The sequence below is a fragment of the Cibotium barometz genome, chromosome 18 (assembly GCF_041138505.1).
Source record: "Cibotium barometz isolate CiBa-2024 chromosome 18, ASM4113850v1, whole genome shotgun sequence".
Taxonomy (NCBI): Eukaryota; Viridiplantae; Streptophyta; class Polypodiopsida; order Cyatheales; family Cibotiaceae; genus Cibotium; species Cibotium barometz.
Genome location: NC_141063.1, coordinates 38,470,521 through 38,483,740, shown reverse-complemented (window position 1 = coordinate 38,483,740; position 13,220 = coordinate 38,470,521). Strand labels below are relative to the sequence as shown.

Genomic DNA, 13,220 nt, shown 5'->3' with positions numbered 1-13,220 from the left:
GATATTTGCAGCTGATGAGTATGTAAGAGACTTGGATATTGCTTTTGCTCAGGTGCGGACAGCCATTGCAAGGTCACAAGACAAGCATAAAAAGGCTGCCGACAAGCATAGAAGGCAATTGGATGTTAAAGAGAATGATTGGGTATTGCTGAAATTTGAGAAAGCAAGACTTGCAAAGAGGCCTAGCAAAGAAGGTGCATATCCTAAGCTTGCAACCAGGTACTATGGGCCTTTTCGAGTGATCGAGAAGATCAATGAAGTGGCTTTCAGATTGGCATTACCTAGTCATTGGCACATACACAATGCTTTTCATGTGAGTCTCCTTCGAAAGTATGTAGGGCCGGAGCCCAGTGAAATGGTCATTGAGGATCCACCAGAAGTGGATGAGCTTGAGGAGATCTTGCAGCCAGAGCAGATTGTGTACCACAAGGAACGCAAGCTTGCTGCAGGCAAAGTTGTGAGGCGTTATCTTGTGAAGTTTAAGAACTATCTTCCCATTGATACTAAATGGGTAGATGAAGAGTTCTTCAAAGATTGCCCGCATGTGCTTCAGACATATTTGGATGCATTTCAGTTGCGGACAACTGCTTAGAAGCGGGGGGGGATGTCACCATTTGGCCACCCGAATGGTTCACTCTTGCTTTCACACTATGTACATATTGGATTGGTGTCCATAGTTTATGGAAGGTGCCTATACATGTGATTGACACGTGTCATGTTGTATAGTTGGATATGATATTCCGCTGGGACTTGATGTTATCATGCCCGGAATATCTGGAGGATTTGGCTTTCCGCTGGGACTTATGCCTTTGTGTACATGCCCGGAAACGCCTGGAGGACTTGGCTTTCCGCTGGGACTTGTGCCTTTGTGTACATGCCCGGAAACGCCTGGAGGATTGGCTTTCCACTGGGTCTGGTATTGCGTATACTTGCCTGGAAATGCCTGGTCTTATATGGTTTCATGAACGGAAATTGCTCATGCCAATGCTGCATTGCATAGCATCTTTATGTGCTTGCCTGCAAATGAAATTGCATGCTGTTTTCATGCCTGCATGACCTATGTGTAGTTCCGAGCTAGGGGACGCCCGCCCGTGAACCGTGCGTGTGAAACTGTCTGCTGACATGGTTGTGTGGCATGTGAACAGGTGGTAAGTATTACCCAATCTAGGCTCAAATAACCCTTAGGAGTTAGCCAATATTTATAAGTGAGTGCGTTCCCATTTCATTAAAGTTTGGGCGCCCAAAAGTCACTTATAAATTATGACCGCTTCCAAGTTCACACTCACTGAAGTCCCGAGGTGGACAAGACTCAATGTCCAGGACCTGATCCTCCCCTTTTACTCATAAATGGGCATCTCCCCATGTCCCTTCACCTGATTGGACCCCAATTCACTTACTTATTAAGAGAAATTCGTGTTTTCTCTTCATGAGGATTTTTGGAGGCTGAAAACTCTGTTTTTCCACCATTTCTCTCCATTTCCAAGCTCTCCATAGCCATATCCAACTTGCTAGGGTGTTTTCCACGCTTCCAAGAGTGTTTCCAAGTGCTAATCACTCTCCTACTCACTCCCAATGACTGAAATTCAGCAAAACAGCTCTCATTTTTGCTGTAATTTCTGGTCTTTTTGCTGAAAACCCTAATTTCAGCCTTCCTTTCTCAAGTTGAACCATAGGGGAAGCTTTCCCAAGGTTCCCTTCATCCTCTTGAAGACTTTTGTCGCGAAGGATTGCGGCAAATCGAAGATATCAACACTTCTAAAGCTTCCAACACGAAGGCTTCCGCTTGCAACAACTTCTACGAAGACTGGTAAGGTAATTGGACAATGTATTGTCATTACTTACTCAGTAGAAGGACAGGACTCCTTGTTTAGCCGCCCTGTGTAGTATTTCTCTTGTCCTATGTGCTCTTGAAGATGTTGCTACCTTGCTTGGTAGAACATAGAGCCAATGGTAGAGAATATGGGCACTGAAGTCGGGCCGGGCATCAAGGCAGTTCCTTGGTGATCTACATCGACATACCATTGTTTTCTAAATGCTGAATTTCATTTGCATTGGCATGGAGGATTTGGCAATGGATGCCCGTGAAGCTATGTATTGAATTTCTCCAATAGTAATACAATTTACTCAAGGGAGGGGTCAGCCATTCCGGCTCATTGTGTGCCTCTTGTCAATTCAGCAATTTACTTCTTGTATTTGAGCAAGTGTCCTTCAAATCTTAGTGTATTTAAGTGTATTGATTAGCATTGTGTTCAACCAAGTTACACCGTGCATGATGTACGCAGCTTTCTAGGATTGTGTTCTTATTACAGGCGGTACATACGGTACTTTGCTGAAATTGCTTCGCCTCTTCATGCCTTGACAAAGAAGGCAACTCCGTTTAGATGGGCTGATCGGGAAATTACAGCATTCAAAAAGCTCAAAGAAAAGCTTACTTCGGATCCAGTATTGGTGTTACCGGACCTCCGAAAGGCTTTTGTTGTCCAGTGTGATGCATGCGGAAGTAGCATTGGTGCAGTTCTCATGCAAGAGGGACATGTGATAGCCTATGAGAGTAGAATATTGCAAGATGCCGAGAAGCATTTACAGGTTTATGAGAGAGATGTTGGCTGTAATTCACGCTCTTTCTAAATGGAAACACTACTTGCTTGGGGCTGATTTCACTGTGCAGACAGATCATCAGACCTTGCGTTATTTCCTCACGCAGACTAAGCTTTCAGAGAAGCATATGCGTTGGGCAAACTTTTTGTCTATGTTTCACTTTCAGATTGTGCATGTGGAAGGCAAAAAGAATGTAGTGGCAGATGCTTTGTCACGCAGGCCACAGGTCTCTGCAGTTTCACTTGCTTATCATCATGAGCTTGATGAAATGAAAGAGCAGTATGCCCATGATGAGGACTTTGAAAAGGTGTATGATCAGATGTCTGAGGGTCAGCGGCATGAGCATTACACTCTCAGAGATGGGTTTTTATTGATGCATGGCAGACTGTGTGTTACCAGGCCATTGCGCCTCAAGGTTATGATTGAAAGTCATGCTCCACCGTATGCAGGTCATAGAGGTATTGACGCCACGGTAAAAGTAGTGGAGACTTTCTTTTATTGGCCAACCTTGAGAAGAGATGTTGATGCCTTTGTGAGGCAATGCATCGTATGTCAGAAGGTAAAGTTTGACCGTCAAAAGACACCAGGGTTATTACAGCCTTTACCTATTCCAGATAGAGCTTGGGAGAGCAATGGAGCATTGCCATGGATTTTATATTTGATCTTCCACGGACACAAACGGGTGATGATGGCATTTGGACTATCATATGCAAGTTCAGTAAGCAGGCTCATTTCATTCCCGTGCGTAAGACGATCAAAGTGGATTATATAGTGAAGTTGTTCACGGCGAACATCTTCAAGTATCATGGCTTGCCTACGTCTATCATTAGTGACCGTGATCCACGGATGACGAGTTTGTTTTGGAGAGGATTGTTTGACAACATGGGTACAACTCTCAAGTTTTCATCGTCATTTCATCCGCAAACAGATGGTCAATCAGAAGAGGCTAACTCTACAGTGTTGGATCTTCTCAAGTGTTATGTGTCAGAGCACAAGCAACAATGGGAAAAGTATCTTCCTTTGGTGGAGTTTGCATATAACAACACTGTACATACCTCGACAGGCAAGGCGCCTTTTGAGATTGTGGAAGGAGGGAAGAAGGTACCACCCATTTTGCATACGAAGGATAAGATCTTTGAGGCTGATCAGTATGTGGAAAACATGGATGAAGCTTATCGGAGAGTTAAGTTGGCACTCCAGAAAACTCGGCAGAAGCAAAAGAAAGCCGCAGACCGTCACAGACGCGATTTAGAGTTTGCATTGGGTGACTGGGTTCTTTTGCGCTTTGAAAAGGCTAGACTCAAGAAGATAAAGGGTAAAGAGCGCTTATTCCCTAAGTTGAGCATGCGTTATTATGGGCCTTTTCAAGTATTGGAAAAGATTGGTGAGGTAGCCTATCGCTTGAAGCTACCAGATCACTGGAGGATTCACAATGCTTTTCACGTGAGTCTTCTTAGACCTTTCTGTGGGGATGTGCCTGAGGATGTATCAGATGAGGCTCAGTCGGAAATTGAGGAACTTGATGAGGTTCTGATTCCAGAGCAGATACTGGCACATAAGGAAAGAAAGGTATGAGGTAAAGTTTCCCGTCGCTATCTTGTGAAGTTCAAGAACTATTCACCGATGGATGCGAAGTGGATGGAGGAAGGTGACTTAACAGATTCACCTCAGGTTTTGCAGCTTTATCTCGATGCCTTTGAGTTAGAGCCGACTCTTGTTGTGGCTCATTCAGGTTCAACAGAGCATGGGTCTGGAGCATTACCTGATGCTCAAGAGGGGGGTAGCACCTCCACTCGCTTGATACAGACAGGCTCAGATGACATCTAGAGGTCGCTTGGTGCAGTTTTTATCTCACCCGTAGGTACTGAGACTGACAGTACATCTGTTTACGGGACTTCTATGATATATGTGTACTAGTCACATGGGATTTTGTGGATATGTATGGTTCACCGTGGTATACAACTTGGACTACTACTACGCCATTGGTTTGCAGTAAATGATGTTACATGTGCATGGCTTAGAGAGATTGGGACGCTGATCTTGCCATATTGTATATTTCACTTTGGATATTTTGCTGTATCACCAGAATGCAATCGAGGACGCTTGCCATTTTCAAGAGGGGGGTATGTCATGGCCCTGTGAAAATGGAACAGCACAGGTGTGAGCATGGTGGTTGCTGAGTCAAAATATTGAATGATTCACATGTGGGGTGCCTGGACAGAGATAATGATGTGTGGACATCCCTAGGTGTGAAGGGGGGAACTAGAACATTAGTATTTTAATGTTTTATGAATGGTTTCCCCTAGGCCTTAGTGGCCCCTAGGGAACTTTAATATTTATTAAAGTTGGGGCCCTAGGACAAGTATGGGGAGGGGGCAACTCCACTTTTGGAGTGCATGCCTCTCTCACTTCCTTCTCTCTCTTCTTTTTGGAAAAAGCGTGTAGCATACGTGCTTGGGGAAGCGTGGAGAGCAAGAGGGAACAAGTCGACTGCTGAATACTGTGCTGCTGCTGTTTTTTCTGTGCAAATCCAGCCGTACAATCCACGTGTGCAGCCCGTTCAGCCCTGTACGACTGCAAGTACAGTACGGCTGCTACAGTTTTCTCTGTTGGTGCAGGCGGCGCTGACATGCTGAGCAGGCACAGGAGCTGTGGGTTCTGACAGAAGCCGTACAGCAGGTACAAACGTACGACTGCTGTCTGGTGGCTGTACTGCAGGTACAGAACTGTACAGCAAGTACAATCGGGTACAGCAGAGGGAGCAGGCGCACCAGTTCACTCAGGCGACAGCAGAACTGTCCGTACAGTTCTGTACGGACAGATTCAGACACGTGTGCAGAGGCTGTACGGATTGGTGCAGTACAGATTTTCAGGACTATACAGTTGGGTACAACACTGAAGTGGATGCAGCGAGGAAGGTACAGACAGGTACACCCACACGTGTGAAGCAGAGTTGTTGAAACAAGTGTGCAAGTACAGACTGAAACTATTTCCTCCGGTGCAGATCCACGAGCTGATTTTGGTAAGCTCTGAACTTGTTCATCTATCTCTCTTTCTATTGCCTTATGTCTGTTGCAGATTTGAGCTATCTGGCCCCTTGTGAGAGGAGGTGTATGGCAGATTGAAAAGAGTGGAGACAGAGATTGACCAGTAAATGTATGTTTGTGCTGAGATGTTGGATCATGTGCATGAGATATGCCAGATGTATGCTCATGGCTGCCCTGCTAAATGGTCTTGGCTGATCAGAGGGAGGTACAGAGTGTTGCTTTGAGACACAGATCTGTGTATGTGAATCCTCTGTGCTAAGAGGTATTGTGGGCTGTCAGATTGGACATACAGGTGTATTCTCTTGGCTGATTTTGTTGTACTCAGCCTTACATACTTTTGAAATTGAATAAAGAAATACCGCAAGGGGCGCCAAGCTTTGGGGCCAACAGATGTCGCTTTGTTTTCAGATTTGGGCACTCTAGCTCCAATCTATTTTTATTTTCATATCTAGACTACAAGTGGACGGGTGACTGCTAGTCTACCGCACTTTGCTTTCTACCAGAGGCCGGTTTCAGCACCACTATCAAGAATCCACTCCCGAGTATCCCTGGTGGTGAAGCCAATTGCCTCCTCGCTCAAAGAAGATGAAGCATCTGTGTCCAAAATCTCCAAGTACACAAAAGCTGGAGTCTTTGCAACTGCAGGTGCAAAATCAACACTCTTCCATTATTATGCTTGGAACACTTCCTCCAATAGTGGCCTTTCTCGCCACAATCGTTACACGTCCGCTCGACTTTCAGTTTCTCACGGTCTGAATCGGGCTTCTTCACAGAAGACCTCTCCAACGACGACTTCCCTTTGCCCTTGTTGTTGTTATGGCCTTTCGACCGTTGGTTAGTCAAGGCCTCAGAACTTCCGCCTTGTGGAGAGTTCGTAAATCGCTCTTCCTGGTCCAAGACCATTGGCACAAGCTCCTCCCACACTCACGTGATAATGCTGAGCCTACCATTGGTGATCAAAGAGGAGTAAATTGCTGAGTACTAAGAGGGCAAATGGGACAACAACGTGATGGCCATATCCTCTAACGATATCTCTTTCCATGCCTGGAGAACCTCCTATTGAAGAGCCTGCAACTTGTTAATGTGCTCCCGCATCGTCGACGACTTTGCAGGATTCATCACCCGCATCTGAACTTCCAAGAAGATCCTCTTCATTAGTGATACCCTGTTATACAAAGAAGCCAAATGCTGCCAAATCCCTTTGGCCAGCATCATATGCTTTATATGGTTGATCACTTGTGGTGTGCAATTTAGGAAGGTGAAAGAACGGACGCGGACATTGACATGATCTAATAACTGTGCCTGAGCCTCCCATTCCTTCCGTATAGAGGGTAACTCCCCGTCTTTCAACTCCAGCCGTGGAACACCAACAACAATGAAATCAGCCAAGTCATAAGACTCCAAAACGGACTCCATCATTACCTTCCATATGCCATAGTTGTTCCCGTCCAACTGTCGGTCCACTGAGAACGTGGGGAGTGTTGGGATCTTCACGCGCTTCTCAGCCATCTCAAGCAAGTCTACCATCTCAAGGGTTCACAAGGTCTTGTGAAGGGAGGGCTGCAAATAATATGCAAGGTGGATGTCCAACGGTGATGGCCGCCTTCTACCTGATCTCCAAGTCCCGAACAACCCAAGCAATCTTCAATCAACACCTCAAATTAGGAATCAGCCGACAGCCCGCCACACCTCAAAAAAAAAATGGAATAATACATGAAGAGTGAGGAAAAATGGGAAAATACCAAAAACGGGCGGGCACACACAACAAAGGCCCTGGTGTAGTGTACAGACAGGAGATGACTGCTAACAACTGAAGTGACGATATCCTAATAACTTTCCATGAGAAGGGCTTCTCCCCATCGACTGCTAATGGCAAGAGGAAGGCCCATTTTCAGCCCACCTAAATTTTATAGATGCATCTATTCTGTAGGGCTGAGAGTTTTTGCCATACCAAGAAACATTATTAAGAAAGGCTTACCTTTTAACTTGCTGCAAGCAGAGATTCTAAACGTTGAGCTTTTGGCTCAATGTCTTTCTAAGGCCTTGGCATAACAAGGCCTCATATTATCAGTTGGTTGTGCTCCTCCAAAGCAAGGCTTAAACACCAAGAAAGCGTACGGGATGCATGGATGAGGAATAGGAGCCCCCTAATAAGATCTAGGACAAACACAAACTTCAAAAATTTACAAACTTGTGCATTTTGTATGACATACAGCTTTACTAATGATGAGGTATGACAATGATTGAGACCAAATATTACCCCTAAACAATTGGAGGGCCACTAGTCAACAATGGCGTTTGTTTGAAGAGTAAGCTCTGCTCAATAATTAAACTTATTAAAACTATCTTGTCAGCTACACCAAACTCAAACATTGACAGAGAGCTCCTTACTTCCCTTGGGAACTGCTTTTTCTCTAACATGCATCTAGACAGATTTCAACTACTTCCTAGGAATCTTTATCAGATTAATTCTATGATAGATATCATCCTTGCTATCAGCCTCTATATCCACCCACTAGTATCACTACATGCAAACTTGACTTCATAAAACTAGGGGATCTTTATCCCATCCTTGTCTTAAGTTCCTCCAATGCGTCCACCCACAACATGCATTTAACTTCATAAAATTTTAAAAGCTTTACACCATCAACCCCATCATGCACATTGTATAAAACTACCCAGGCCAAATAATCAATGCCTAAGACTAGATACACTCTACAAAACGTAGTTCTATCAATTCCATAATTTCTATCAGCTCCCTCTGCGTGACAGATCAGCACTAGAAGAAGAATCAGACAATTGAAATCAATTATCCCTTTACCATCCTAAACATCATTGCGGACTGTGTATTAGTCGCGGGTGAGACCACAATGAGATATCTTGGAAGACATGGGATCACGTTTTAGATTTTCATATTTGGCATTTATATTTTTAAAAGTCCTAGGCCTTAATCCTTTGTACATACCAATTAGTATTTTATGCCTTTAATAGGCCCAAGATTCTATAATTAGGCTTGCTATATTTTTGGAAGAAGCTTGTACGTTCAAGGACTCAAAAAGCTATTAGACTTTATTTTTGGAGAATCTTTTTGTAAAAGCAAGCATCAATATATTTGAATATGGGTGAATGGTACGATGGGCCACACTCACCTAGGGGAGATTGAACCCAACCTTGTGTCGACAATGATCTCTTCTCTATTTTCAAGCTTTCATGGTTTATGCTATTTTGTTGAATTGTTTACATAAGGTTTTGGTATTCAATTTGTGCGAAGTCTATGTTCTATTAATTTTTGTGTTAAGAGTAATTCTTCTCCAAGTATCATAAAGATCATGACACATGCTTCAGCTCTTTTTTTAAGCTTCAATAGATTACTCAGAGAAGGTAGCTTTTTCGGCTCACATACCATTCTAGATAAATGAAAATAAATTCAAAAAGAGATCGACATGTGCATAGGTAGATATTTGGCAATAGTTGACATTCTCTTCATGAAAAAAACCATACACCTGTAGACCATCAACTCGATGCATAACACACAAATCACACTATGCCATTACTATCTATGCAAAGAAGTACATGAATCTACATAGATTCAAGTAGTCTCAAATGCACGCGAGCCTTAATATTTGTATCTTTATAAAAGTTTTGTCTTGGCAATGATTAAGGCTGGGAACAAAAGGCAGGCTTGGCAATGATTAAGGCTGACAAAAGGGAGCAGAGAAAATGTGCTAGATATACCAAACAAAAGTCAGTCTTGGCAAATGATTAAGGCTGACAAAAGGGAGCAAAGACAATGTGCTAGATATACCATACCAAACAGAAGTCTTGTGCCCATCCCTTCCTCTCCATAAGCGCTCCTTTTGCTTCCCTTCCCCCTCCGTCCCTCAAGCTTACTTTTCTTTCCCAATTTAAGTGTTTTACCTTCTCCAAGCACCCTTACCCAAAAAGAAGATTAGGCCTCACCTGATCAAACTTGTCAATGTATACTTCCTGCAGTGTATGGGCACTGCAAAATTGGTTGATTTCATGATGTATTTTGTCATACACCCAAGTTTTGTCATAAGTCACACCATAGTTCACTATTGTCTCATACACAAATTGTTTCTTTAAGCGATTCACAACCTGCAAGCACACAAGAACCAGCACAGTCAAGTTGAAACTTCGTATTTTGATAGATCAAAGCATTGCAGAACACTTCAGGGTGCTACACTTTACCTAATCTGCAGCTAAATTTCCACCATTAACAGAGCAACTTCATTCCCTCTGCCTATGAAGGAAACTACTTAAAGAAAAAGGAGTTCCTCACCTCAATTTTCTCAAAGTATATCATCACGCCTCCCTTGGTACCACAAGGGATGTTCTTAACCTGAACCGCCACATAACGAAACCCATAATCAGACATTTATGGAATAAAATATTGGAACTAATTCCATGTATTTGCAGAAAATTCAAAAACTACCTCATCTGTCTGGATTGTGACTTGGATTGGTTCATAGCGTGTCACATAAGGTATCATCAAATGAAAACCTACTACCATAAAGCACAGAAGAACCTTGTTAAAAAAGTGCAGCATCAGAGGAGCAATGGCTTGCTTCAAGATGGTTAATGCTGATTAACCTTAACCTAGCTGCATTAAGCTTGATATATTAACTCATATAAAAATAATCTAGCAAATCAAATGTGTTGCCAGAAAACACACCAGGCTCTGAGATAGACTTCAAAAGGGCACCACCCCGCCAGTATACACCAACGTGGCCTTCAGGAACTTGATGAAAGAAACTTGAGCTAGCAACAACTACAGGGATGAGAATCTGCAAAACGAGAATCGGACAAAGTCTAAGAACATGAAATTCTCAGCCTTGCATTCAACTGATCTCAGTGAGGGCTAGGTTGTAAATATATTAAGCGTTGCTTAGTCTACAAACTCGTAACAGATTAGCTTAACCATGATAGATATGTTTGTGGAAGCCACGTCCAGTATACAAGGTCTTATATTTTGTATTTGGGAAAAAAAAAAGCATGCAGTAAACCTTCAACCTTCTTGATACTAAACCTAGGGTCAAAAGATTTTTATCAATTACAGTTAGGGTTAGGTTTCAACGACACAGGAAAAGCTGGCTATGCTGTGATCAAGCAGGCAAAACTGCGTCGAGATTCAACAAGACAAAATATCTAGCATTGCTGGTTCGTCATTTTCTTAATGCATTCGTGACCTTTCGCGCTTCGGGTGACGGTTAGGGTTTAGAGATCAAAAGGCCCGCTATGGCGTGATCAAGTAGAAACAACAGCGTCCAGACACCATCCTGGTCAAAAACATTTTGCGTTGCATATTCGTGACCTTTCTCGCTTAAGGTGGGGATTAGGGATGAGTTACGGTTTCTCCCTTTGAAAGGGAAGCTTTAGCCATGGATCAAAGAGCACGGAGAAGAGAAAGCTTACCCCGACGGCAACGATGATAGCCACAGGCAGGTACACCATGGTGGGAGGCAATGGAACTCCGTTAGCAGGGTCAGGGCCTCGCGCAGGAGGCGCAGGAGGCGGTCGCATAATTTATGTGTAGGTGCTGTAGAGGTCTCTTGTCAAGGTCAATAGACAGTCTTCCGGATAAATCCAAACTTGACTCCTAATTTAAATCTTTTGTTCCACCTTTGGCCAGTTCTTTTTTTCCTTCTAAAAGTATAGTATACTTTTCTAGGAAAAAAAAACTGGCCATTATTAATTCTTCCGGATATATCCAAACTTGACTTCTTAGATCCACTAGCCAAATTTTTTTTCTACAATTTATTTCATAACAAAAAAAAACCTTCCACATCAATTTATTTCATTTTAAAAAAATTACAACACCCACTATATATATATATATATATATATATATATATATATATATATATTCAAGGCAATCAAAATTTCAACCCATTTTAAGCCTTGAAAAATACACTAAACAACGTTTTTTTTTAATAAGAGTGGTCAAAGTATTAGGGTGGCATGTTGCTTAGTGAGTGTTCAATATAAGCCAGTGTTAGGAAAGCTAATTTTATTGGGCCTTACATCAATCATGGGTTGAAGAGGCATTTTCTTCATACTCTTATCTGAGAAAACTAAATCTTGAAATGTTTAAGGATGTATTTTTTCCTTCTCCCGTCAATTTGAGAAGGATTTGAGAAGGATTTCTCAAATTTTTAAGAGGTTCTGAGCTAAGTTGAACCTACCTTTTCTCAATCCCTAGTTTGCTTGCAACAATTCGGAGAAGGACAATGGAGTGGACATGCACTCAATAGCCATTTGTTTCTATGACTAGCCTTAAGAGTTTTTCTTTCACTTAAGGTGAACTCATGTCAAAACTATGAAACAACGGCATTCAATGCACTTTTCATCAATTGAAGTTAAGAACCCAACACTTGTTTTTTGAGGAAAAATGATAACATTTTGATGTTTATGAAGTTAAGTTCTATTTCACTTTTGACTTAGTAAGTGCACAAGTAAGTCCCACAATGAAATTGTTAAAATGAGTACATCAACCACCATGACTTAATCTTAAAAACGTACAAGTAGGTCTATTTCATTTTTGAGTAAGTGCACAAGTAGGTTCCACAATGAAATTGTTGAAATGAGTACATCAACCATATCATTAATTTTTACCAAATTCTTATGTGAATTCCATGCATGCACTCTAGAGTTGATGCTTAAACAACTAAAAAGCATTGTCTTGAATCATTAATTTTTACCAAATTCTTATGTGAATTCCATGCATGCACTCTAGAATTTGCAAGAAAGGGATTTAGACCAAGAGCTCTGATACCAATGCAAGAAAAAGATCTAGTGAAAGCTACTTAGCATGGAGTGTACACGTCCCACTCATCATAGTAGGGAGTAGCACCTAGACATGGAAAGTCTACCATGAATCAACCATGAAAGCTTGGGTCATACGCTTTAAGAAAGGTGACAATGTATAATATGTCAAAAAGGTAATGAGGTGATAAGGTATCAAATGCACAAGACGTGTTTTTTATAGTCCCAAAGCCCATGTGCCCCATGTATGAAAACGACCCTAAGCCCCCATATGCCTAGGCCATTCCCCCCATATACTTGTGCACCTAAAATCACTACATTACAAAGCATCCCATCCTATAATGATTTCGTCCTCGAAATCGGAGTATGGTCATGGACAAACAACATATACAAAAGCCAAAAAACACCACTGTGAAAGTGACACGTGCGAGCATGTATGACACATGTCCTCCAAGGACCCAATCATGTCACACCATGAGTCATAGATAGCTCCCCACAATCAAAAATCACGATCATCATATGCCAGGTAGCCATCCTGAAACTCCTAATAAGTCATGCTCTTGTTGGTGAATACATGTGGCAACATTGCCCACATCCTGAGGCACCTCCATACTGCATAAAAATCCTCTATCTCGGCCAAAACTCCCATCATGAATCCCTAATAACAAAAATCGATGGATGTGAAAAAAAATCCACAAAAGAGCTCGATGTCAATATCAACATGTCAACAATGTCCACAAAACACAAGCCATGTGAATACACCTCAATCTAAAGTATGGGTGTGTAAAA

At 42.3% G+C, this 13,220-nt stretch overlaps 1 protein-coding gene across 2 annotated transcripts in view; it reads right to left on the bottom strand.

Moving 5' to 3' along the window:
* LOC147629292 (SPFH/Band 7/PHB domain-containing membrane-associated protein family) overlaps positions 1–11,239 on the bottom strand; it is a 39,461-nt gene extending 28,222 nt beyond the window's left edge. For both annotated transcript variants that reach the window (XM_086812557.1, XM_086812558.1), the window contains exons 1-5: positions 11,082–11,239; positions 10,342–10,453; positions 10,102–10,169; positions 9,949–10,008; positions 9,606–9,764 (exon numbers count right to left, since the gene is read on the bottom strand). In XM_086812557.1, the coding sequence (XP_086668683.1) occupies positions 9,606–9,764; positions 9,949–10,008; positions 10,102–10,169; positions 10,342–10,453; positions 11,082–11,189 (507 nt within the window). In that variant the 5' untranslated portion in view covers positions 11,190–11,239. The remainder of the gene's footprint in view (positions 1–9,605; positions 9,765–9,948; positions 10,009–10,101; positions 10,170–10,341; positions 10,454–11,081) is intronic.
* Positions 11,240–13,220: the final 1,981 nt, after the last annotated feature.